Source organism: Sarcophilus harrisii, chromosome 2, assembly GCF_902635505.1.
Source record: "Sarcophilus harrisii chromosome 2, mSarHar1.11, whole genome shotgun sequence".
Classification (NCBI taxonomy): Eukaryota; Metazoa; Chordata; class Mammalia; order Dasyuromorphia; family Dasyuridae; genus Sarcophilus; species Sarcophilus harrisii.
In genome coordinates, this window is record NC_045427.1 from 527488764 (window position 1) to 527516238 (window position 27475).

At 33.4% G+C, this 27475-nt stretch overlaps 1 protein-coding gene across 3 annotated transcripts in view; it reads left to right on the forward strand.

The window, feature by feature from the left end:
• OTUD7A (OTU deubiquitinase 7A) overlaps positions 1-27475 on the forward strand; it is a 292841-nt gene that overhangs the window by 130248 nt on the left and 135118 nt on the right. For 2 of the 3 annotated variants that reach the window (XM_031955459.1, XM_031955457.1), the window contains one exon: positions 4543-4697. In XM_031955459.1, the coding sequence (XP_031811319.1) occupies positions 4547-4697 (151 nt within the window). In that variant the 5' untranslated portion in view covers positions 4543-4546. Of the gene's footprint in view, positions 1-3383; positions 3448-4542; positions 4698-27475 lie in introns of all 3 variants that reach the window. The other variant, XM_031955458.1, reaches the window with a different exon arrangement.

Here is a 27475-nt window from a genome sequence, read left to right on the forward strand (position 1 = left end):
AAAAGAGTCCCAGCTTCATGGATCTTGATCTGGACTTGTTAAAAAGATGTTTTTGCTTTTTTGTGCCAGAAACTAAATATATGGCAAAGGAAGGAATTTATTTTCTGTATCAACAAACATGTTTCTTCATTATATGATGCAAAGGAAAGAATGTGCATTATTCAAAATTTTTTCAGATTTAAATGCTTCCCTTGCTTGAGGTTTAATAGAATACTTGCTGACATAAAAGTTTACATTAGCTGTATTCTTTAAAAAAAAAACAAGAATACATTTGCTTGTTATCTAAAATTCAGATTTCTTTGATCATTTGTGGTGATGAATACTAGTCATTGTCACACTCTAGTATATTTTCTATTTTCTGTGCAACATCATTGTTACACATGATGTGTACATGAACCTACATGAACTTAAGTACCATTTGTATCACCTTTCCCTTCAATAGTAACTTTTTCAATGAAACCTAACTTCCTGAACCAAATGCAGATGATATGATGGTATACTTAGAGAACCCCAGAGAATCAACTAAAAAGCTATTAGAAATAAAACACAATTTTAGCAAAGTTGCAGGATACTAAATAAATCCACATAAATCATCAGCGTTCTAATAACAAAATCCAACAGCAAGAGGTACAAAGAGAAATTCCATTTAATAAAATAATTGTTGATAGGATAAAATATTTGGGAATCTATCAGCCAAGGGAAACCATATAAGTAAAACTACGAAATACTTTTCACACAAATAAAGTGAGATCTAAGCAATTGGAAAAATAAGAAGTGCTCCTGGATAGGTCGAGTGAATATGATAAAGATGACAATACTCTCTAAACTAATCTATTTATTCAGTGCTATGTAAATCAAACTCCCAAGAAACTATTTTACTGAACTAGAAAAAATAACAAAACTCATCTGGAAGAACAAAAGGTCAAGAATTTCAAAGGAATTAATGAAGAAAAAAGCAAATGAGGGTGGTCTAGCTGTACCAGATGTAAAATATTATAAAGCAGCGATTACCAAAACCATTTGGTATTGGCTAAGAAATAAAAAATCAGTGGAATAGGTTAGGTTCACAGAACAAAATAGTAACTTTAATAATCTAGTGTTTGACAAACCCAAAGACCCCAGCTTTTGGAATAAGAACTCATTACTTAACAAAAACTACTGGAAAAACTAGAAACTAGTATGGCAAAAAGTAGACATAGACCCACACCTAACACCGTATACCAAGATAAGATCGAAATGGGTTCATGATCTAGACATAAAAAAATGATATTATAAACAAATTAGAAGAACATAGGATAGTTTTACCTCTCAGATTTGTGGAGGAGAAAAGAATTTGTGACCAAAGAAGAACTAGAGATCATTAGTGATCATAAAATAGATAATTTTGATTATATTAAGTTAAAAAGTTTTTGTACAAACGAAATTAAGGCAGACAAGATTAGAAGGAAAGCAATAAGCTGGGAAAACATTTTTACATCCAAATGATCTGATAAAGGCCTCATTTCTAAAATATATAGAGAATTGACTCAAATTTATAATAATTCAAGCCATTCTCCAATTGATAAATGGTCAAAGAATATGAACAGACAATTTTCAGATGAAGAAATTGAAACTATTTGTAGGCACATGAAAAGGGGCTCCAAATCACTATTGATCAGAGAAATGCAAATTAAGACAGAGAAATGAAAGTTAAGACAACTCTGAGGTACTACTACACACCTCTCAGATTTGTTAAAATGACAGCAAAAGATAATGACTAATGTTGAAGGGGATGCGGGAAAACTAGGATACGATACATTGCTGGTGGAGTTGTGAAGGGATCCAACCATTCTGGGGAGCAATTTGGAACTATGCTCAAAAAGTTATCAAACTTTGATCCAGCAGTGTTTCTACTGGGCTTATATCCCAAAGAGATCCTAAAGGAGAGAAAGGGACCCACATGTGCAAAAATGTTTGTGGAAGCCCTTTTTGTAATGGCAAGAAACTGAAAACTGAGTGGATGCCCATCAATTGCAGAAAGGCTGAATAAATTATAGTATATGAATGAGATAGTTCACTGGGTTCAGTAAGTAAACCCAAACTTTGAGCACTGAATCTATCATTGGTTTTGTTTACCTGAAAGAGTTTCTTTAAAACCAAGTAGCTAATTGACTTTGGGACAAGAGATTTAGGTTGCTAGTTTAATAGCAATTACTTAGTTAAGTAGTTCCTATTCTTATAAATTTGAGGATTCTTTTTTACTTCCTAAAAATTTCATAGATTTCCATGTTATAGTACTTCTATCTGATTCGTTAATTTGTTGCTTCCTACTTGTATGACCTTACAATCCCAATCGCTTCCAACTCTGAGATTCTGTGATATGGTCAGTATGAATGTTCATAAAAATGACTTTGACTGTTAAAAAGAAAAGTTGACTAATGAACAATACATTGAGAAGGGAAATGAACAGAGCTGGTTGCTGCAATCAATTTATGATACATCAAGTATACCTACTTTAGTAATTTTAGTTATTATTTTGCTTTACTTTTCTTTTCAGAGAGAAAGGGATGAAGTCAGCCTTTTCACACCTAGTATATTTTATCAGTAGACATGATCTCAGGCAAACTGAGACCTGGTAAAGACCTCAATTTAGGAAGACCAAGGTTACCCACTATATCCCGGGCCATCACCATTTGTCTTGACCTTTGTCTTCTCTTTGGACTTTGATTACTTTGGAAGAGTAAGGCTGATGACTTTACATAACTCTGCTTTACTTATATCCAATTCAAATGCAAGTCAAGTCATTGGTCCTCTTTGAGAATGAAGAACCATTGACAATCACAATTACAATGACTTTTGACAAATAATTTTAATTTTTCTGAACTTTAGTTTCCTTATGTTTTAAATTAAATTGGATTAAATAATCTCTGAAGTATCCTAGGAAACCTAATTCCTTAATTCCTGAAATAAATTATTTTGTTATCTCCTAAGCATAAAGGTTCAACATATATCACATATATGAGACTTTATTTTTACCCTTAGGAGGGGAGAGATAAGAGAATCAGGAAGATTTGAGTTATAGGAAGGTGAAATTTTATTCTATATCTTGACTCTTGGCTAATCAAGATAGCCTTAAGAAACTTTAAAAGAGCTGTATTTTAGCTTGCTCTAACCCATAGTGAGAGGAAGGAATGACATACTGGAAAGAAATATGGCTAAGAAATTGGAAAGACATTGGTACAATCTCTTTCACTGACACAGGCTGTGTTTCCCTGAGAAGTTGACTTGACCTCTCAACACTAGACAAATTCTTCAGACCATAAGTACGGAGATGATATGAATTTGGAAAGTGAGGGGTTTGCTCTACTAAAAAAATCATAGGATCTTCTCCCTATTTCTTCTAGGATGGATCAGAGAATGAGAGAAACCATGATTACAAGTGGTAGGAGTTAGGAGGGAGAGAAACAAGTAAGGGAATCTTTGGAAACTGGAAAGTATTACTTGTACATTTTATATTGACTGAATGATTGAAATGAATGAATGAATGAGTATATGGATGAAAAAGCACTTATTATTCATTTACTATGTACAAAATACTATGCTAAGTACCCAGGTTATAAATAGAATACCTTCTAGTAACAGAATTCTAGCTTCCCACTGTTTCATATCTATATCCCTTACAACTTGCCACCCCTACAGTTCCCTTCCATCTCCTCTCCTCTTTGCCCCCAACCAGAACTTGCTAAAGTTTCAGTCCCACAGTATATAGGGTAAGGCCTTGGAAAGTCTGTACACTTCTAACTTGGCAGATAGAAAAGGAATCCTACTGGGGAATGAGATTATAGAGAAAATGAATTCTCTAAAGTTAGAAATTAGAATTCATCATCCCATAAAAATATTGTGACCATTAGTATATAACTGAACTTTAAAAACATTATGCATTAAACAGGCTTTTATTGGCTAACCTGAGAAACTTATAATCACATAGAACATTATTTTTGAAAATGCATTTAGACTTCCAGAAAATGACTTACTAACATATTTTTTAGAATAAAACCCATGTATTAGGGACTACCTGTTTCTGTCTTAGAGTATAATTTAGTCACATAATGCAAAATATGCTGCGTGTTATATATGTGCTTCAGTGGCAGATGGCTCCAGAATAATTTGGAGAAAAAGAACATGTTAGTTATTTCTAATTCACTTGCATAAATACTTGATTTATAGAATTCCCTGTGGTTATGAAATGCAATTTGTGTTTTTCAGTATTTGATTGCTCTATGAACTGTTGCTCACAAATCTTAGGTACAGTCAGGTTATATTTGGCAGTTACCCTTGCCAAGCTCTTGCTGAATGGAGAAAGTGAATTATCCAACATTCACAAGAATAATCATTAGTCTTAAATGTTAAAAACATTTTGTATGTTGAGCAAGATGGATGATACCCAAGTTAGCTACATAAACACAGTGTCTAAGAGAAATGGTTAACTACTCTCTACTGGTGTTTTGTGTTTGGTGCTGTATTGTGCTATCAATGAGATTCCTTCTTTCTTTTTCCTTGCAGATGGATGGCTTCTAGTCTGCTCTTGAACCCCACCTCTGCTGAGTGTTGGGCAGCACTTCTACATGATCACATGACTCTTGATATGGACGCAGTCCTGTCAGACTTTGTTCGGTCCACAGGGGCAGAACCAGGTCTGGCAAGAGACCTGCTGGAAGGTGAGTAAGCTTAAATCCCCCCTAAAGAGGTTTGCCATTTAATCTCTTAGTTTTGTTCAATTTTTTTTAAATGAGAAAGTGAAATATGGAGAGATGAGTCAGAACTTGGAACATCCAATATTTGTGAGAAGTCAACAATTAAATTATATTATTGCTGCCACTTTTGAAAGGACAGAATTGTTATTAGAGAAAATGCATGAGGAGATTTTATCCATAGAAATATATATTCAACACATATTTATGTGTGGCTAAATGATAGTCAATATTTTGTTATTTCAATTAATTTAACTGAAGAGTACCTGATAAGTATTTGGTGGTAAGTGTCAACATCATTATTAGCATCAACTTAACTTTAGATATGACTCCTGATGACATTCAAGAAAACATAAGTGCTCACTGGGCCTAAGCCACTAGCTAGGTTGGCTTTTTACTGCTTCTTACAGAATTGCATTGTTGCAATTCTTGCATCCTGGGCAGATGAATAAATAGAGGTTGAAATGGTTAATTTTAGTCCTTTTTTCCAATGAACAAAGATATAGCACAATTAAGAAAATGGTTCCATGGGTGACCTTAACTTTTTAGTTTAATTCTAAGTTGGAAAAACATTTTGGGCCAAATTCTTCTGTCAAACACCCACACAGCTTCCACAGAAGTTGGTAGGAATTACTCATGAGTAGCAGGAGATAACATTCAGCTTGTAGAATTATTTTAGAACAGATATCATTAGCTATGTAAAAAAAAATGAGTACAGCATGAGGTTGTTGATGGTGTTTTGTGTGGATATTTGTTTAGCCGTGACTTGGACTTTCATACCTGTTTGGTTTGTAATTTTTTCCTTCTTTTGGAGAGGTGGGAGTATAATAGCATGTTAGAATTTAGAAATAAATGACTAAACAGAAAAATGATTGAACTGAAGTATAGTGGTAAAAGTGCCAGTCTTTTTTTTTTTTTTTTTTAATTTAATAGCCTTTAATTTACAGGATATATACATGGGTAACTTTACAGCATTAACAATTGCCAAACCTCTTGTTCCAATTTTTCACCTCTTACCCCCCACCCTCCCTAAATGGCAGGATGACCAGTAGATGTTAAATATATTAAAATATAACTTAGATACACAATAAGTATACATGACCAAAACATTATTTTGCTGTACAAAAAGAATCAGACTCTGAATTATTGTACAATTAGCTTGTGAAGGAAATCAAAGATGCAGGTGTGCATAAATATAGGGACTGGGATTTCAATGTAATGGTTTTAGTCATCTCCCAGAGTTCTTTTTCTGGGTATAGCTAGTTCAGTTCATTACTGCTCCATTAGAAATGATTTGGTTGATCTCGTTGCTGAGGATGGCCTGATCCATCAGGACTGGTCATCATCTAGTATTGTTGTTGAAGTATATAATGATCTCCTGGTCCTGCTCATTTCACTCAGCATCAGTTCGTGTAAGTCTCTCCAGGCCTTTCTGAAATCATCCTGTTGGTCATTTCTTACAGAACAGTAATATTCCATAATTTTCATATACCACAATTTATTCAGCCATTCTCCAACTGATGGACATCCATTCAGTTTCCAGTTTCTAGCCACTACAAAAAGGGCTGCCACAAACATTCGTGCACATACAGGTCCCTTTCCCTTCTTTATAATCTCTTTGGGATATAATCCCAGTAGTAACACTGCTGGATCAAAGGGTATGCACAGTTTGATAACTTTTTGATCATAGTTCCAAACTACTCTCCAAAATGGTTGGATTGGTTCACAACTCCACCAACAATGAATCAATGTCCCAGTTTTCCCACATCCCTCCAACAATCATCATTATTTTTTCCTGTCATCTTAGCCAATCTGACAGGTGTGTAGTGGTATCTTAGAGTTGTCTTAATTTGCATTTCTCTGATTAATAATGACTTGGAGCATCTTTTCATATGACTAGAAATAGTTTCAATGTCTTCATCTGAGAATTGTCTGTTCATATCCTTTGACCATTTTTCAATTGGAGAATGGCTTGATTTTTTATAAATTAGAGTTAATTCTCTATATATTTTGGAAATGAGGCCTTTATCAGAACCTTTGACTGTAAAAATATTTTCCCAGTTTATTGCTTCCCTTCTAATCTTGTCTGCATTAGTTTTGTTTGTACAAAAACTTTTCAGTTTGGTATAATCGAAATTTTCTATTTTGTGATCAGTAATGATCTCTAGTTCTGCTTTGGTCATAAAAACCTTCCCCTTCCACAGGTCTGAGAGGTAAACTATCCTATGTTCCTCTAATTTATTAATAATTTCATTCTTTATGCCTAGGTAAAAGTGCCAGTCTTAGAGTCAAATGATTTATTTTTGAATCTTGCTTTACATACTTATTGCCTGTGTGGTATTAGACAAGTCATTTAACTCTCTCAGACCCTCCATTTTTTTTTACCTGTACAATGGACACAATAACGCTTATACTACCTACATAGGACCATAGAATTAGAGTGAGAAAGGCCTTTAGAAGCTGTCAAGTCAAATTGCTCATTATTTCAATAAAGAAACTGAGGCAAAGAGTTTTTAACTGATTTGTCTAAGGTGACACAGTAAATATTTGCAGTAGAAACTGAATCAAGTTCTTGATTCCAAGTCCAAAAGATTCTACTTCCATACTGCCTCAATAAACTTCTAATGAAAAAAGCCTCAAACCTGAAAATGCTATATCGTGATTTTCTTTGTTGTTATATAAATGAAGTTACTGTTTTTTATTTTTATTTTGATTTACTTAATTAAAATGGTACTTGTGAAAACTAATTTTGTAAGTCACAATGATCCCTAAATCTATTTAGAAAAAATAAGTATGTGATAAAAGCAACTTATATTTCTGTGAAACTAACTTTTGAACCTGGTTTAAAATTAAACATTTTTTCAGTATTCTAATTAATTAATTAAACTTTTGGGTGCATGAAATAGTTACACAGCTTAATTATGATGTTTCAGTGAAATCAATAAGCCAAAAAGAGCTTGTTAGGGCCTTAAGTTCCTGGGGTAAAGGGATGGCAATGAGGAAAATGACAACTAATAAGAATATGGTTAATCCCAGGAATTTAATGGTTAAAAACCTGCTATTGATAGTTAAAAGCCAATGCCCTCCTATGAAGGCTCTGCATTCCTTTACTTAGCTTTTGAGATGGGGAATCATTGCCATGAATCTTTCCTGATTTAATCCTTGGATGGCCTTGTATCTGAAGTGACAGAGTTCAGGGGAATTCTTAGCTTGTTTATTTTAAGAGGACAGAAAGGAAGTGTCTTGATTATGGAGTAGAAGCTTAAGATGATGACTGATGAAAAAGAGACTAAAGAACTTTTTAAATGTTCCTCTTAATTCAGGCATTAAATTGAAAGTATATTTTGATGATTCCTCCTTGCTATTTCAGATGCATTTTTGTTGACTGCATACTAACAAAATTCATAAATGAAGTCAGGCAATCGTACTTTTCATATACTTTTAACTGTTAATAAATACAATACCTCAGAGGCAAAGTTAGCCACTGCTAATAAGTTGCTATATTTGGAATTTCAAGCTGAAGAGTAGGTATCTCTCAATTTGTACAGTAAAAAAATTATGAATTGTACGTAACTTGAATTTTGATCCATTGAACTTTATTTTAATTGTAATGCAGTTCATAGATATTTAAAGAAAACTACCAGTAAACATTTAAAGTGAGTGATCATCCCTTAATTTATCCTTTTTTGTAAGAACAAGGGTTCTTGTGGATAGTATGGTATATCTAATCTATTTTTAAGTCCTATGATTTTCATTAATTGTTTATTTTTAAAGGTATTAAGGCTTCCAGGGGTCCTCAAACTTTTTAAATAGGGAGCCAGTTCACTGTCCCTCAAACTGTTGGAGGGCCGGACTATAGTAAAAACAAAAACTTTGTTTTGTGGGCCTTTAAATAAAGAAACTTCATAGCCCTGGGTGAGGGGGATAATCATCTTCAGTTGCCGCATCTGGCCTGCGGGCTGTAGTTTGAGGACCCCTAAATAGGGTTATGAGTTTCTGTGTTTCCAGGAAGTAATTGTGCCCATGCCACAAAAATAAACATTTTCTTTACCAACCTATAACTAATGTCTGAAATGTATAAATTTGTCCAATAAACATTTTCTGAGTACCTACTGAGTGCACTGTTGGCAAAACATGTTAATCTTTCTTGTAAATTCATAGAGGATATGAGACATACATGTAAATAATTATATAATAATGTAAAATATGTAAGTTAAGAAAAGATTTGCAAAAAAAGTCATGAGTTTGAGATAAAAAAAAATCAAGAAATGAGATGGCTTTTAGGATAAGGTAAATTTAAGCATGTGTACAGGTAAACAAAAAAGGACTAATCAAAAGGAAAAGGTTGAGATTCAAGATGGAGAGGGATGATGCATAAAGCAAAGTCATAGAGTGAGACACTGGGAGATACATAAAGGTAATGCATATTACCTGGTTATTCCTAAATAGGCACTGATGATGCAGCACAGTATACTCTTAGATGTGAGTCTTAGTGGTAGCTGGAAGCCAGTTTATTAGCAGATTTAAGTTAGTTGACCAGCGTAGGTTCAGATTCTTTTAGTCTCACACAGACAAGCTAAAAGATTCAGGAATGATTTCCATTCTCTAGGATTTAAGGGTCTAGATGCTTCTTCCCTCTACTTGTTCCCAAAATACTGAGAACCTATGGAAAAGAGATCTGACCATCAGATGATGTAGTTCATTAGCTTTCAAGATGACCCATTTCATGATTGGATGATTCTAATGAGTAGCTAGCTGTTAAGTTAAAATCTACTTTTATAGAAGCAGCTGAGAGACTTAGCAGAGAGAGAGTTGGGACTGAAGTCAGGACCTCCTGAGTTCAAATGTAGCCTCAGGTACTTACCAGATGTGTGACTCTGGGTAAGTCCTTTCACCTGTCACTCTCTAGTATCCTCAACTGTAAAGCAGAGAGCATAATAGCATTTGTGTCCCAAGTTGCTCTGAGAATTAAATGAGATATTTTTATATTGCTTAGCATAGTGCCTGGCCTGTAGTATGCACTTAATAAATGCTTTAAAATTTTTTTCTTTCTTCCTTTTGGTCCTTGAGTAAATCTCATTCTTTCTTCACCTAACTTGTATTTGAATATTTTAAATAATTTTTATTTATTCTCCTGATCTTTTCTTTTGTAGGGTACCTATACCTAATTCCTTTAACCAGCCTTTTTTTCTGATAGTTTGCCTCTTTTCATCTTTATTTCTCATTTAGATACATTCAAGGTTTCTTTTTTTTTAATGCTATCTAGAACTAAATATAACACTTTAGATTTCATCAACCAATGAGCACAGAATCCAGGACAATTATCATCCTAACATAACCTACCATTGCATTAGTTATTTATTTAGCAACTATCACACACCTTTGGTTCATATTGAATTTGTATTCAAGTAGTGTGTGTATGTGTGTGTGTGTGTGTGTGTGTGTGTGTGTTTTCAAATGAACTATTAGACATTATCTTCCCACCTTGGGTTTGTACATCTAGGTTTTTAATTATTTTTATTGATTTTTTTTTGTTCTTATATTAGTGACACTTCCCAATGTATTCCTCTCTCTTTTTTCTTCCAGAGAGCCATTCCTCACTTAAAAAACAGTTCAGAAAAACTGAATAAAATATTGCCAAGTCTTATATTTTATTCAGTGTTCCACATTTATTATCCCCTACCTCTGGGGAAGAAAAGAAAGGAATGTGCATTCTCATAGCTCTTCTTTGGGATTAAACTTGACTATTTAATTTCATAGCATTCAGTTTTGATTTTTTTGTTTTTCTTTTTATTCACATTGTCAAATCCATTGTATACATGTATATGTATGGGTCTGTTTACTTCATTCTATGTTAGTTCATAGACTCAATGTTAGTTCACAATCTGATGATTCTTTGTATTTATTATATTAATTGTTTTGTACAAGACAGGAACATTTCTTTACATTCATGTACTACAACTCATTTGGCTCTTTGCTAATAGACATCTACTTTGTTTTCTGTTCCTTACTATTACAAAATGTGGTGCTATATGTGTTTTGCTTTATATGCAACTTTTCTTTTTAAGACCGACCTCAATGGAATATATTACAAGTGCTCAAAGGGAACACACATTTTAATTCAAAAGTATTTAAAGTTTTAATTTAATTGAAACAATAGGATCAGTAAAATAATAAGATACAAATCAAACCTACAAAAATCATCTCTATATAGTAATAGCAAAATCCAGAAAGGAATAAGAGAAAAAGAAGTTTCATTCAAAAATGACTATTAGTTAAGCTAAAAAAATTTTTTTTTTTGCATAGGAAAAATGTTGGAATACACCGGAGCCACCTGACAGTGGCTGCTGGAGACCCAACCCAGAATGTATCTCCTCTTGTGAGAGGATGACACAAGGAGACTGAGAGGCAGTTGCTGTTCTCTGACCGAGAGGCTTTTGGGTTGTCTAACCTCTCTCCTCTTCCCTCTGCCTCCAATTTATCTCATTCCCAGGCTACAACACCTGAGTCAGCAAAGGCTGCCCTGAAATTCCTTCAGATTTTATGATCCACACCTGTGGAGGTTCTCGGAGAACTGACCTGTATCTTAACAGAAAAACAGCAAAAATACTTCATAAAGAAAGGAAACAAAAGCTCAGCTGAAGAAAGATTTAGTACTTCTGTCTGAGTTGTGCCGATGTAATAAAAATAACAAACTAAATTAATTTGTAGATTTAGTGCTATTACAATCAAACTACCAAGAACACATTTTGAAGAGCTTGACAAAATGATAATATTTATTTGGAGGAACAAAAAAATGTAGACTACCAAGGGAAAAAAAGAAGGCCTCAAACTGATAATTACTAAAAAAAATTATATTGTTTATAAAAAGAAAAAATTTATATTGCTTAAAAAAAGACCAAACAAGGAAAAATGAGAAATGATAGAACTCAGTTATCCATACTGCAATAAATGCAAAATCATACGTTATCTGTGAAAAACCTATTTGTTTGACAAAAACAGAAGGTAATCTAAAACTTAGATACATGTTAGCAATTTTACAACATATGTCACAATAAACTCAAAATGGCTTCAATATCAAAGTTCACAAATTAAAAAAATATTAGAAGAGAAACAGAATTTTCATCATTATAGGTAGGGAATGAATTCTTAACCAAATAAACAAGAGAGGCAGTCACCAAAAAAATGTTAATTTTGATTACATGTAATTGAAAAGTCTCTGGCAGAACAGACAATGCAATAAGGATCAGAAGAAAAGCAGTGAACTTGTAAAAATCTATATCAAATATTTATGATAAAGCTTTATGGTAAATAACTAACAGAAATATATGTGACTTAAAGCAGTTTCTCAATCAATAAGTGCCAGAGGACATAAACAAACATCTCTCAGAAGAATTATAAACTTAACAATAATATGAAAGGATCTTTCAAATCACTAATTGGAAGAAAAATTCAAATCAAAATAACTTAAGTATCTTATCAATAGTAAATTAGCAGAGCTGAAAAAATATGTGAATAGTCAATGTTGGAAGGGTTGGAGGGAAAACCATGCTGATGCACTACTGGTGATTCCATGAATTGGTCTAAATATTCTAGAAAGGAATTAAGAATTGTTTGAAGAAATTGACTAAAATTGCCCATACCTTTTGACCCAGAAATAACACTGCTAAGCATGTGTCCCAAGGATTTCATTAAGAAATAAAAAGGCCTTCTGTACTGAAGTATTTTTAATATATGATTTATTAAGATTAAATGTTAGATTTTATATTTGACCTATTCACTTTCAGATTTTTCACTAAAAATCATTGTTTTAATTTCTTGATATTTTTGTTTTTATCATCTAGTAAATTAACTATATCTTTCCCAGTTTCAGGCATCAATGTATTAATGAATATTTTTAGATTTATTAAATCATTAAAAAGTAATCTTACTCTTCTGTAATCTGCCAAACACATCTCAACTGCAGACAAGATCAAAAACCAATGAATGATGATATAGCTTCAACTGATAAGGGAGCAATATGCAGGTAATGTTTCCAGGAAATAACATTTAGGAATTCCAATTTCTTCAAGGATTGTACAAGTTCCATAAATATAAGGTTGATGACAAAGCTAATGTTCATATTCTATTGCTACAGAATAACATTAAAAATTCTACTCTATAAAAGAAAGTTGGAAGCACTTATTAGTTCAAGTGGGCCACTGTAACTTTGGTGGCCTTTGTAGGTAATGCATTACCTTCTTTATATTTCAGCTTGCTCTGATTCTCTGAAATATTAAGAGACATTAGAAATGGGAATTGGAAGAGAATGTATATCTGATCTTTTGTGTCTTCCTGGAAGAATGACAATGCTAACACTTTTTGGCTTGAACATTTGTTCAGGTAGCATGGAGATCAGCATCAAGCAGAAACCCAGAAAATTATTTGATAACAAATGCCTTCAAAATCTTTCCTTTTTCAATAGTTTCTCAACTCCAGAACTCTTGCTTTCTGATAGATATATTTATGAAGATAATGTGAAAATTGCTTTCAAATGCCTTGTTAAAATCAAAATACATTATGTCCATAGGATAATTCTTATTTACTAACTTAGTAAACATTGACAAATTGATAAGGTTAGATTATTTTGAATTGTTCTTAGGGAATCCATATTGGTTTCTGATGCTCAAGCAATTGTCAAGCCAAATGTTTAACGAACTATCCTAAAGTATTTTCTGAGGATTGACATTGAGTTGACCAGTCTATATTTCTGGAATCTCTTTTCTCAACTTTTCAAAAGTTGAGGCAACATTTTACCATTTACAATCATTGAGAATCATTTCTATTCATCCAAAAATTACTTATGGTGGTTCTGGGTTCATTTTTTCTCATTCTCATAATTCATTTCATTTAAGAGAGCTGGGTATTTTATAACTATCACCTTAACTATGTTAGGTTAATTTCCTTCTTAATTGTGTGTTCCCTCTGTCCTTATAAGTACTGAAGTCTTTCTCCTTGAGAGAGAAGATGGAAAATGATCTAAATCATTATTAATCAGAGAAATGCAAATTAAGACAACTCAGACAACAACTCAAATGATATTATTAACCATTTGATAGCCCTTTGAGCATTGTTCCAAATTGCTCTCTAGAATGGTTGAATCAGTTCACAACTGCACCACATCCCCTCCAACATTCATTATTATCTTTTTCTGTCATCTTAGCCAATGTGAGAGGTCTGTAGTGGTATCTCTGAGTTTGAATGGTGAATACCCTTTGATCCTGCAGGTGTCTCTCCTAGTCCTGTATCCCAAAGAGACCATTAAAATGGGAAAAGGACCCACATGTGCAAATGTTTGTGGCAGCCCTCTTTGTAGTGGCCAGAAACTTGAAACTGAGTGGATGCCCATCAGCTGGAGAATGGCTGAATAAATTGTGGTATATTAATGTTATGGAATATTATTGTTCCGTAAGAAATGACCAGCAGGATGATTTAAGAAAGGCCTGGAGAGACTTACATGAACTGATGCTAAATACAGTGAACAGAATCAGGAGATCATTGTACACTGCAAAAGCCAAATTATACGATGATCGATTCTGATGGACATGACTCTCTTCAACAATGAGATGATTCAAACCAGTTCTAATGATCTTGTAATGAAGAGAGCCATCTACACTCAGAGAGAGGACTGTGGAAAGTGAGTGTGGATCACAAAATAGTATTTTCTCTTTTTTTGTTATTTGCTTGCCTTTTGTTTTCTTTTTCCTTTTTGATGTGATTTTTTTGTGTGCACTATGATAATAGTGGAAATATGTATGAAAGAATATATATTGGATTACTTGTCTAGGGGAGGAGATAGGGAAAGGGAGGGAAAAAATTTGGAACACAAAGTATTGCAAGGGTGAATGTTGAAAATTATCTATGCCTATGTTTTAGAAATAAAAAGCTTTAATAAAAGAGAAAAAATTAAAATAGAATTTGAACAGTTAAGTAAATTAATAAGTAATAGATTGGTGTCTTTCTCATTGTTCTTGTTCCATTCAAAATTTAAAGTATATTGTTTCTAGTCCTGGCCATTTTTCCAAGCCTCAAAATATTTAGGACTTTATTTTTCCTCACACTATCCTTACAAGTTCATGCCATGTTTCTAACCATTTGTTTGTGTTAAATGGGCCTAATTCGTTCTTTTTGATGTGTTATTTCATAAACTGAGTTCACAAGAGAGTAATCTGTGTAGTTACATTTGTCTTTAGATAATTTCCTCTTTCTTGCTTTTTGGTAAAAAAAAAATTATTCTTTAAAATCTCTCATTCCTTTTCAACCCTATTTTTTTACAGAGTAATTGGCATGAATATCACATCAGTATTTCCTCTATATTCTTAAAATGCTTTCCAAAAATTTGACTATATTTAAGACTATATGAACTGTTAAGGTGGTATGATCTCTTGAGCTCAATATTCTTATCACTTTACATCATCAGTTTACTGGGCAAGGAGAATTAAATCCTGAATACCAGTTCCCTCATTAGCTTTTCTCCAATGAACATCACTAAACATCTATGAATTGGTGATTGGAGTCATTTGAAATAGTATTTTTCCTTAGGCAAATATTTAATGATTCTCATTGTGTGACTCTCATTCCATATTCTTCATAAGTCTTAGGTTTAGTTTAATCTCTTATTAGGAAATAAGAGATTGGTTTGTCAAAAGGGAAGAGAAGTTCTTGAAGGTATTTACATAAGGTAATCAGTCATTAAAGGTAAAGATCATTGAGAAAAAAAAAAGAGCAGGTCCAAGATTAGCAATGGACATTGTTGCCATTACTGAGTAGGCATGATTGATATAGTAGACAAAGTTAATATATCACAGAACAAAAAAATTCTGGATATAATATTTGGATATAATATTAATCCATTTTGTGATATGGGCACCTGTTTAACACTTTTTTTTGTTCTCAAATGAAATAATACAACACTATACCAAAAAGACATTGACCAAATATTTTCTGAGTTGTCAGCAAGGAATGGAACAGAGTAGCTCAGGATAGGCCATGGACAATTCATAAATTTTCATTGTTATACTTTTTACTATATATTCTCCATCATTTCTCTACAACTCTGTTTGGCTATGCTACTCAGTCATTAAGACATTTCTTTCAAGTGATCTACTAAAAATATACACTTCATTTAGATAAAAATATCTAAGCATAAGGTATCCAACTTACACTTAGGATGCAAGGCCAAAGTTTGATGAAATGTTCATCTCAACCATAATTTTTCCCTTGTCTAGTCTTGTTCTTTGTCAGAAATTAGAAAATATTTAATACTCTAGAAAATTAGCATGGATAGAAGTTTATTTTGCAATTTAGTATCTAGAAGTTTCATGAATACTTTAATGATCTTCACATTAAGATTTAATAACTTAATATTTAAAATTCATTGAATCATTTGTGATTACATAAAAATAATATCTATATGCCAGTTGCTGGAAGAAGATATAAAGTTATATATTGGATATTCTCCTACATCCACAGAGAAGATTAAAATAAATATCATTTAAACATATGGTTCATTTGCTTGATCAAACAGATGCGAATATGAGTCAAGACTATATTATCTGCCAGTATCATTTATACATAATCTCACTGTTCTTATCATTTCACTTTGGAATATGGTGAGAGATATTTGTGTAAGATGAAGAAATATAGTTTACTTCAATAAATTCTGCTTTATTTAGGGTAGCACTGCATCCCTGTGCAGAAACTGATAGAAATAAAGGAGAGCATTAAATCCGACAGTAGAAAATGTCATTGGATTTAAAAAAAAATGCTAGCAACCATTTCTGGATTTAACTCATATTTATATTTCAAAAGAAGCATTAGACATTATTGAACATCTATGTAGTCCCTAGTACATAGAACACTGGCTTAGGAAGACTTAAGTTCAAATTCTACCTCAGATATTTACTAGATATATGACCTTTGGGAAGTCTGTTTCCTCAACTTTAAAATGGAAATAATAATAGCATCTACCTCTCAAGGTTGTTATGAGGATCAAATGACATGGAGCTCTTAAGATAGTGCTTGGTACACAGTAGGCACTATATAATTGCTGCTGTCTACTACTACTATTACTATTACAACAACTAAAACTACAATTATTACCACTACTACTACAATTGAAACAACAACTACTACCACTACTACTAAACTACACAACAACAACTGAAACTACAACAATCATTATAACTACAGCAGCATTAGGCACTTCAGATAAATGAAGAAGTTTATCTGACTATATACCTCAAGTGTTTTACACTGGGAAGGTAGCCATGTGATAATGGAAAGAGTCAAAAGACCTGGGTTCTAATTTCTATTTCTTCATTTACTAGTTGTAAAACCTTAGGCAAATCACTCTGTTTCTCAATTTACTCATCTGAAAATAGGTATTATAATACTTGTTTTTGCCCTACGGATATCACTTTGGAAGGGTTAAATGAAAGTGCATGTCAGTTGCTTTGACTATACTATACTATATATGTTTCTACTATTACTGTTATTGCTGCTGTCATCATCATCATTATTATTTTATTATTGTTTTTGTAATCATTATCATGACGTACCCAGCAAAGAAGAGGCGGAAGAAACAGTCATGGGATCAGTCTACAGGTTGTTTAATTATCTTTGTTCTGTTCCCTAGTTACAAACCATATCTATTCTTATCAAGCCAGGCCTCCTCTTAAAACACACTTGTAAAAAAAATCTAGATAAGCATATCTTATTACTCAAAAAGTAATTTAAATGGGCATGTACTACTGATAACAAGTAAAAAGATCTATTAAAAACATCAAGATATCTTGTCTTTAGAACCAAAAAAACATTCACTATTGAGATAATAGATTTGTTTCTGGAAAGGATCTTGGAGCTCATTTCCTTCAATTCCCTTATTTCACTGAGGAGAAAAGTGTAGTCCAGCGTAATAAATAGATTAGGAAATCTAAATTAGTACCCAGGTCCTCTGACACAAGGTCCAGTGTTCTTTCCATTGCACCAACATATCTCCATTTGTGTTTCATTCCTTCAGCTTAATGTATTGCTTTGTCCTCTATGAGATGACAGATCCGTGAAAGGAACATAGCATTAACTCATCAGCTTCTAAATTTAATTGAAATTCATATTTTGATGGAAGAGTAGAGAAGGATGCAGAATAGGGGACTTCAGCAACCACGGGATAACATGAAGGACAAGAAGAAGAATGAGTGTATTTTGAAGTAGGGAAGGATAACAAAGACAAATCTTTACCTTGAATCAACCCTAATGAGTTACTTCTCTGAATAGCAAGAATATGCTTTGCTTGTTTTGTTCTTGTTGTTTGTTTTGTTTTTTTAAACACTGAAAACAATGCAATCCTTAGGGGATGCTGAAGTAGGTAAGAGATCCTGTTTCATTCACCTCTACTTTGATATAGGCCATATAAAGTAAAAATGAACCTAGAACACATGTTGGAAAGGGGATTGAAGTCATGAAGGGGGAACCATAAATTATGTGTGGTAGAGGGAGAGTAAAAGTATGCCATCTTTAGTACCAGACTGTTGGCCATCCTAGAGGTAGAAAATAGACAATGGTTTCAGGAACATTTGTATATTTAGGAAAATCTGGTCTTTTTATTCTCCTATTTCTCACAAATTGCCTCCATCAGTAACTTCCCAGTCACTGTCAGCAAAATATGAAAGCAGTATTGTTTGCCATACTCTTTAGGAATAGGAAGAATCATTCCACTGAGCCCATGGGCTTTTGTAAAGAAATCAAATAAATAAAAGGAACTTGAAGTTCAATGAATACTTATACAGTGACTTTGTTAGGTATTGCCATGATAGACAATCAGAGTCACAATATACAAGTGTAGGTCAATAGCAGAAGGGGTAGCAGTCTCACTTCAGTAATGCTATGGAATTAAGAGTAACAGAAGAGCCAGAAAAACAAAAATTGTTCTGCTGTAGGAGTCAGAGAAATGGCTGAAAACTGAGAGTTTATATTTTCAAAATGACTATGTATAGAGTCAAAATAGAAGAATTTCCCTAGATAGTGAGAACTTCCAGGTGCTCCTTTTTGTAGGTACTATTCTGTTAATTTCATCAAGGTCTGGAATATATTCCTATATCTCTTAAAAGAAATTTGCTATTATCCATTGGTCTTTAGTGTTTATATAAAATGGAGAAGCAAGTAGATGGACAGTTCCTATTTATGGACCATAACATGGAATTGGGTGGGTAACTCCTACAACTAGTCCATTACTATTTTGGGCAGATACTGTAGATATGTAATCAATTTTATCTACAAAAGAATCTAGGACAGAATACTTCTAGGAAACCATTCAAGGCTTTTAATGATCCCAAGCTTCTATATGGAATAAAAGCCCATCTCCTTAATACTAATATTTCTCATGATATTGTATGGATACAAACCATGAACTATCAGTCTCTAAATAAAGTTGCAGGTCACCCCAAGGCCAGTGGAGAGCGGCACTTGGTTAATAAAAGAGTCATAAATTTAGAAAAGGAAGGGAATCAACCGAAACCCAAAGAGGTTGAAAGGTTTGCCTTAGATCATACAACAAGTAAGCATCTTAGATCAAGTTCAAGTTTTCTTGACTCCAAGGCCATCATTAAGTCCAATGTGCCATCCGGTTGTCTGGGGGGATATTGTAAAAACCTCTGGTGGATCACATTATGGTACCAGAAAGTACTCCTTTAACTGGACCCATAAAAGCACCAGGTGGCCACAATCATTCTTATCAGCCAGAGATTAATCACTCACACTCATGTCCTAATTAGGCCACTTAGAGACTCAGATAATTGGCTATAAAAAAGTAAGCATCAAACTCAAATTCATTAGAAAGGCTCATATATGTCCCTAAGCATGTCACCGTAGCAGTTGAGCTTTTGGATTCTTACTCTTGAACAGTTGGGTATGTTGCCATGATAAAGCTTATATTACTCTAGGCAAACTTCTGTCCTCCTCCATATTCCTTAAACTTATCTCACGAAAAGTAGCCTCTTATATTATCAAAGAACGGACACCACAAGGATATAAAAGGTATCACCAGAGAGAGATATATAGCAGGAAGAAGGGGTGGTCACTAGCAAGAATAATACATCGAATTCCATTGTTGCTCACCTAACAAATATCAGATTATCTAAGAGAAAGCTCTCCACGTGTTGGAAATTTTGGGGAAGAATTTTGTTACAACACTGGACAATGATTGCACCAGATGAGAAGTCACAGGTGGATTATAATGTACATTGTTGTATCACAGGTAGATATTTATCAATTAATTCATGGATCCTTTGCATGAATTGCAAGTTTTAGGATTTCTCAACTTGTATCATTTGAGTTCCATTAAATATTCATTTTCCCTACTTCAAAAACTCTGTGATCTCATTACCTTCTTCATCAATGCAAATGAGTTTTTCTGGTCAGAAGAAAAAAAAAAAGATGTAGCCTAGGCCCTAAGCTTTTGATGCTAAACCTGTACAAACAGAAACACACAGTCTATCTCCAGGCCCATCCATAGTCATTGAAGTACTAATTAAGTGGGCTCTTATCATTAACAATTTGCTTGATTAAAGGGGCAAGTGAAAAGAATTTGTAAAGTTTTATCTTGATATTCAATACCTAGCATCCCTGCAGTTTAACAATCACTTGCATCTTAGTCTTCCATTTAAATTCTGGATAGTTCAATCAAATGAAATAAGCATGTAATTATAAAGCAAGTTTTTCTCACTTTCAACATTTATTTCAAATACTAATTAACCATAGGAAGAGACTTTCAGGAACCATAACAATATCTAGTTTTTGACTTTGAAATAAGAACTCTTCAGTCACATCTCCAATGTGAAACCACAGATATTTACTTTCAATGAGATAGTATTTAGTGCCCTGCCCTACTCTAATATTTATTTTCAAATTATTCTATTGGAAGACATCTCTAGAGTTTGTCTAGAATCATCTGTTTGAGAAGATAAATTAACTTTCTTGAGTTATCATTTTATTTGGTCATCATTTTCTCTTTCTATCATCAATTATGATATATGAAGGCTTATCACACTTTTTTAGATTATTTTCTCAAGATTATGAAATACTCTGTTATATTGTGACTTGGTCAGAGATATTTCCAGAACTGACCAGATATATGAATCTACTCATGTAGGACTGATCCATCTAGAACAGTGTTGTCAATAGAACTGGGGCCACTAAGTTATATACCAGGAAAACCATGGGCCAAAAACTGACTTGGAAAACCACATATTAGTAAGACCTATGTTTTTTTGTATATTTATTTGTTTTTGTAATATATTTTCAAATTACATTTTAATCTCTTTTCTATATATAACATCCTGGAATTTTAGACATATGAGACAAATGAAATCTATTCCAAAACATTCCCTTTTAGCATTATAAGAATTCAAATCAGAATGGTCTTTAAAGATCATTTAATCCAAACCCATCATTTTAAAGATGGAGAATCTGAGGAGTAAAGGAAATTATTCATAGTTATATAGGCAGTACAATGAAGAATTCAGAGTTTGAACTTAGTTCATCTTTTGAGCATTAATTTAAGCAGTACTAGCCAATATAGCTAACTTGTAGGCCTTTTGCTTTCCATTCCATTTTTATCTCCTGTTAGGTTCAGATGACCCTCATCCAACAGGTAATATAAAAATCCTAAAAGAAATTAGAGGCATGCAGATGAATCTAATCCCAGATTGAATTAAGGGAAGAGAAATGTTAGGATTACCTGAAAAAAAACAAGAAGACCAATTAATTGGCCTAATATCAAGAGGTAAAATTGGAAATGAAACTAAAAATAAAATAACCAAATTACTATTCTATAACTGAACCATAAACCTCAATTTAGGAAGATAGGGAAGTTTGGGACAGCTAGCTGGTACAGTGGATAGAGTACCATGCCTAGAGTCAGGAAGATTTTCTTCCTGAATTCAAATATGGCTTCAGATACTTACTAACTGAATGATTTTAAGCAAGTCACTTAATCATGTTTGTCTCATCAGCAAAAAATGAGCTAGAAAAGGAAATGGCAAACCACTCCAAGATCTTTGCTAAGAAAATAACAAATGGGATCACAGAGTTAGACACAATTGAATAACCCACAAAGGGAAGTTTACATATGTTCCATAAATTTCCATTCCAGAGTTCTACACAAAACCTGACAAAAAAAGCCTTGCTCCAGCACATGAGAACCAGAAATAGTTTTGCCACATAGTTTGGGGTATAAACCTGAGTTTCTCTTTTCATTACTTTATTTTTTGACTCAAATTTTGTGATTATAATTTAGTAATAAGGGCAGAAGAAGAACATATTCTTGCAGAATAAGAAAATATCCTTAAGAGAGCCATATATGAAAATATGTTTTGAATGGATGGATGAATAAGTATTGATTAAGAGAAGGAAGTATATGGTTATGGCAATAAGAAACTTAATGAGCAAAATTCTTTTTCCACTTTTTTTGAAATTATTTGTAAAGCTGCATTACTATAATTAGGTCAGTGGCAGAATAGGTTTTTTCCCATAATTGTTTTCTTATTTCTTACTCATTTTTATCTATATGCCTCCCTTTATCTCCCAAACCTACTTTTAACCTCTTGACTTTTAATGATGGGCTATACTATCATCTCTCTGAAGTGGATTTGATAGTAATAGCATTCAGCATTTTTCTCATAAGCGCTTTGCAAATGATGAGTCCTAGTTTATAAATGGTTTTCTTTGGCCTGTTTCATAATTGGAAAAGTTAGGCCCCTTTTTTCTTTATCTAAGTTCAATTATTCTTAATAGCTGTTGCTCTCCCCTTATTTTTGATGATCGAGTATAAATCATCAATGACCATTGCCATTAGAACATTGTGATTTTTAGCATCCTCCCCTGCTTTTTGCCCATTAATTGCTTCAGTACACCTAATTAGCAGTTCCACTGGCATGAAGACTGCTGCTCTTACCCTGCAGTTAAATTTGGGGTAGAGATGAATCATGGTAGGCAGGCAAACTACAAGGGTACAATTATAGATTGAGGCATATATACATTATGTGCATAGTTCATATTTTTAATATAAAACTAGATTTGTATATAAACTAGATTTGATTATACTTTGAAGTATATTTTCTAATTTTAAAAAATGTTCCTTGATATAAAAAGCATTTTTAAAAAAAAAAAATCCCACCCTGAAAACAAATTAAGTAAGAATGGGCAGTATGCCAGAGCAATATTTTTTGGAGAATGAGTCTCTATCTAAGGGGTTCTCACACTCTAAGCTATGAGTGAATTTAGGGATTTAAGAACCTCTTTGAGAGCAATGTTGCTCCTTCAAGAATTTCTGTCCTTAACCTCAATGTTTTAATGAAATATTCTTTGGTTACAAAAAAACCCACAAGTATTCGCAACTGGATAGTATTCACCATGATTATGCAGAGGATAAAAGTGAAATATTTTTATGCAATGATTTTTTTAAATAGCTAGTCAATATTGACATTATCCTGCTAAAATTGCCAAGAACCTATATCATATCAACAAAAGAGTTCTGCCAAACATGTCAGATATTGGTAACGAATTAGCTTTTTGTCAACATTAGCCAAATAAGCTCAATATTGTTGATTTTATTAACATAGTTTACACATTACCCTAAAGATACATTTAAAATTGAATCTAGTTTTAGCTTAGAATGGAATGTTAATCTCTTCTGATGACATATTTAAAAATCTCTCCCTTTAGTGTAATTCAAAGGATTTTCATTGTCTATCAAGTGGAGCATGCTCTCAGTTGGCTCCCTTGCATAGGCTTTTTAAAGAATGAATGGCAGTTGAGAGAAGGTAGCTATCTCAAGATAGTCCTAAGCAGTCACAGCTGCTCTTTATTGTTTAAAATTCTGGGATGTGATATCTGCTAATGGGAATTTGCTTCACGTAGTTTGAGGCCTGCTTTAGAACCAAAGAATCCCTTTTCCCCTTTTATGGAGATTTATAACTAAATAGGGGCAGAACATGAAAGATCATACACAAGGGAGACTTGAGTTAAGGTCAACTGATTTTAGTGGTTGGTTATCTCACTGTGTGTTTCTCCCCCTTCATCTCACATACCAGACATGTTTTTAGGCTCAAATGTAAGCATGTACTAAGATCCCTGTCTTTAAAAAACAAAAACAAAAACCTGTCTTTTTTTTAATTAAAGCTTTTTATTTTCAAAACATATATATGGATAATTTTTAAACCTTCAGCCTTGCAAAACCTTGTGTTCTAAATTTTCCCCTCCTTCCTTCCCATCCCCTCCCTTAGATGGCAAATAATCCAATACATGGATAATTCAGCTACCCTAATCTATTCATTGTTTATCAATATTTATCTTTTGTCCTTCTCAGTGCTTTTATAGTGGCCCGTCCCTGGAATGGTCTTTATTCTTACATCTGTCTCTCTGCTACTCTAATTTTCTTCAAGACTCAAACCAAATCCCTTCCTTTCTAGAAGACCTTTCTGGTCCCTCTCATTCCTAATCCCATACGTCAAAATTACCTTCTACTTATACTGTATAGATCTTGCACACATATGGTTATTGATGTGTGAACTTGAGTAAGTTACATTGCAGTTTCCTCATGTATAAAATTAAGGTATCAAACTCTAAAATTGCTAAGATCCCTTCCAGTCTAAATGTCATGCTCCTATAACACAAGGTACAACTGGAAAAACTTTTTTTTTTCCATTTCTATAATAGCATTTTTAAATTGCTTAAATTAATTGCTTCCCTTTTCTTCCTCATTCTCTATATTTTACCCTGTATCTTCTTTCTTTTTGTTTTAGTGCATATTTGTGGGGTATCAAGGAATCTTTTTTTAGGTGTAAAATTATAGGTGTTCATTGCAGCATTGTACAAATTTCATGAGAACCTGGTTACTAGAAATTTTCACATAATTAACAGAACTCTTATTTGGCCTGGAGTCTCAAGATTAAGCTGTTTTGGAAAATGAGTCTAAAAATCAATGAATTCTTCCTTTCCCCCATCAATTTACTCCATAGTTGCTTCCACTGAGTTTCTCAGAGGGAACATAGTGAAAGGTGAGTTTTAGTATAAAGATGATTTGCAGTGACATTACCCATTAGGGGAAAAATCACCAGAATAAGCACAATTATCAAATTATTAATACAAAAAGATTAAAAACTGGCCCATTTGTCACTAGCAGGACTATAACTCATGAGGCTGTCCATGATAATTGATGGTCTAATCAGCTTAGAAGACTTTAGGTCAGACATTTAAAAGCAAGCAGTTTTGATTCCAAATACAGGCAGACCATAAGTTAGGAAGACATGACTTACAAATGTCTTCTTCATATAAATGGCATGGTTATTAGTCACTATTGCTGCTCTCAGGAATTACAGGGAGGGCTGCTCCTTCCCTCTACTGCCCCACCAGCCCTATCCCTCATAAAGACAAGGCCGATTCTGATTTCTTGGGCACTACTCGGAGCCATCAATGACATAGCTATTGCTGTATATATATTTTTTGTCATCTCCTTAGAGAGCTACAGTTTGGAGAGACATCAGAAGCTAGCTATCTCAAAATCCTTGTTTTATAGAGGAGGTCATTAAGATATATAGTTACCTTTTTATACAGCAAAATAACTGTATGGACATGTATACATATATTGTATTTAACTTATACTTTAACATATTTAACATGTATTGGTCAACCTGCCATCTGGGGGAAGGAGTAGAGGGGAAAAGTTGGAACTAAAGGATTTGCAACTGTCAATGCTGAAAAATTACCTAGGCATATATCTTGTAAATAAAAAGCTATAATTTAAAAAAAAAAGAAAAAAATGGGGGGAAAATGGTATATAGTCACACTCACATAAGTAAAATATCAGAAGTAGGATCTGAACCTGGATTCTCTAACTCTAGATCCAATAATCTTTCCATGGGAGACTTTTCATTAAATTATCTAATTGGTAAATCGAGGCAAAACCCAAATGTAAATGATTTACCCTGAGGGAATGAAGGAAGAACAACTAAATTAAAGCAATAACTGGAATCAGGGACTATTTTGAGTCCTACATAACTTATCCCCACTTGAAATATTTTTCAGCCCACTATTGGCGTGTGGGGGTGAGTTCTGGCTTTTGTTTTTGTTTTAAGCAAACAAACAAGCAAAACGACCTCAAAATCATAGACTGAGGAACTGAAATCTGTTTTCCTGTGTGGAAAATAGAACTGGAATCTGTGTTTTTATTTTTAGCTCTGTTTTCTGAAAAGATATCTTCAAGTCATTTCTATGTGCAAGTCTGAATTTGCATTCTCCAAACAATATATGCCAGAAGCACAGGGATGACAGTGTTTAAACCATCCCCATGAACTGCTGAACTCACAGTATGTGTGATGGAATAGTTCCCAAGAGTAAACATGAAGCAAATTCTGACTTGTCTATGCTCTCAAAAGAGTATTTACTATTTCTTGAAATAATTAATGTTCTGGTACCAAGGAACAAAGTAAGAAGCTTTTTTGCTGTGATGAAAAATAATATTCTTTTTGCCAAATACAAAATGAAATAGCTTATTGGTACGATGATATACTGAAAACACAATTCCCATCCCTCAAACTTTCTAGATTAATTAAGTAGTTACTGAGTGTAAAATGTGACCAACTTCCAGGTTGGTCCTAACCAAGTTAATTCTTTGAGAGGAAGTGAGGTGACACAGTGGATAAAGCAGAGTCTGAAGTCAAAAAGACAAGAGTTCAAATGTTACTTCAGACTCTTACTAGTTGTGTGACTCCTGAGAAATCACCTAACCCCAGTCTGAATAAAACTGGAGACGGAAATAGTAAACCACTCCAGTATCTTGGCTAAGAAAATCCTATGAGGGCCACAGGGTAATGAAAAATCAAACTGGAATGAATGACTGAACAACTATATAATAGAAAAAGTACAAGATTTGTATTAGATAGCCTAAATGTAGATCTCAACTTTGATTTATTAGCTATATGACCTTGGGTAAGTACTTCTTCATCTACAAAATGAAGGAGTTGAATTAGATGACGTCTAAGGTTACTTACAATTTTAAATGTATGTTGCTATAATATCCAGAATATCTATCACAACTCCAAACCTACTGCTTCTACTTTAACTCGGAATTTTATTACCACCTACCTAGATAATTGCAATAACATGCTACTCTGGCTTCCATGTTCTACCCTTTATGCTACTGCTAATCATCTTCTTTATGTATTAGGTAGTCCTCTCATCTATCTGCCCAAAAGTGCTCCATGTTGTTGCTTACTAGGTATAAAATTTTAGCTTCTTTGCCTACCACTCCAAGTCCTCCATGGTACACCTCTATCTGATCATTTTAACTTTTCTCATATAATTCTCTTCTACTCTGTGTTTTGGCCAATCTAAGCTGTCTGTTCTATGTTATAACTGTTTATTAGAGTGTAATCTCCACTGTGGCTAAACAGCAGTTTTTATCTCCTCTAGTGCTCTAGTGGCTTGATGACCCACTGGTTAGAGCACTGAACCCAGAGTCAGGAATATTTAAGTTGATCTGGCCTTAGACATTTTCTTGCTATGTGACCCTGCAATATGTATATTGCACAACTCCTATCTTGACTTGTTCAATTGTAAAATGGGGATAATCAACCTGACATCTAGGGGAAGGGGTGGGAGGAAGGAGGGAAAAAGTTGGAACAAAAGGATTTGCAATTGTCAATGCTGAA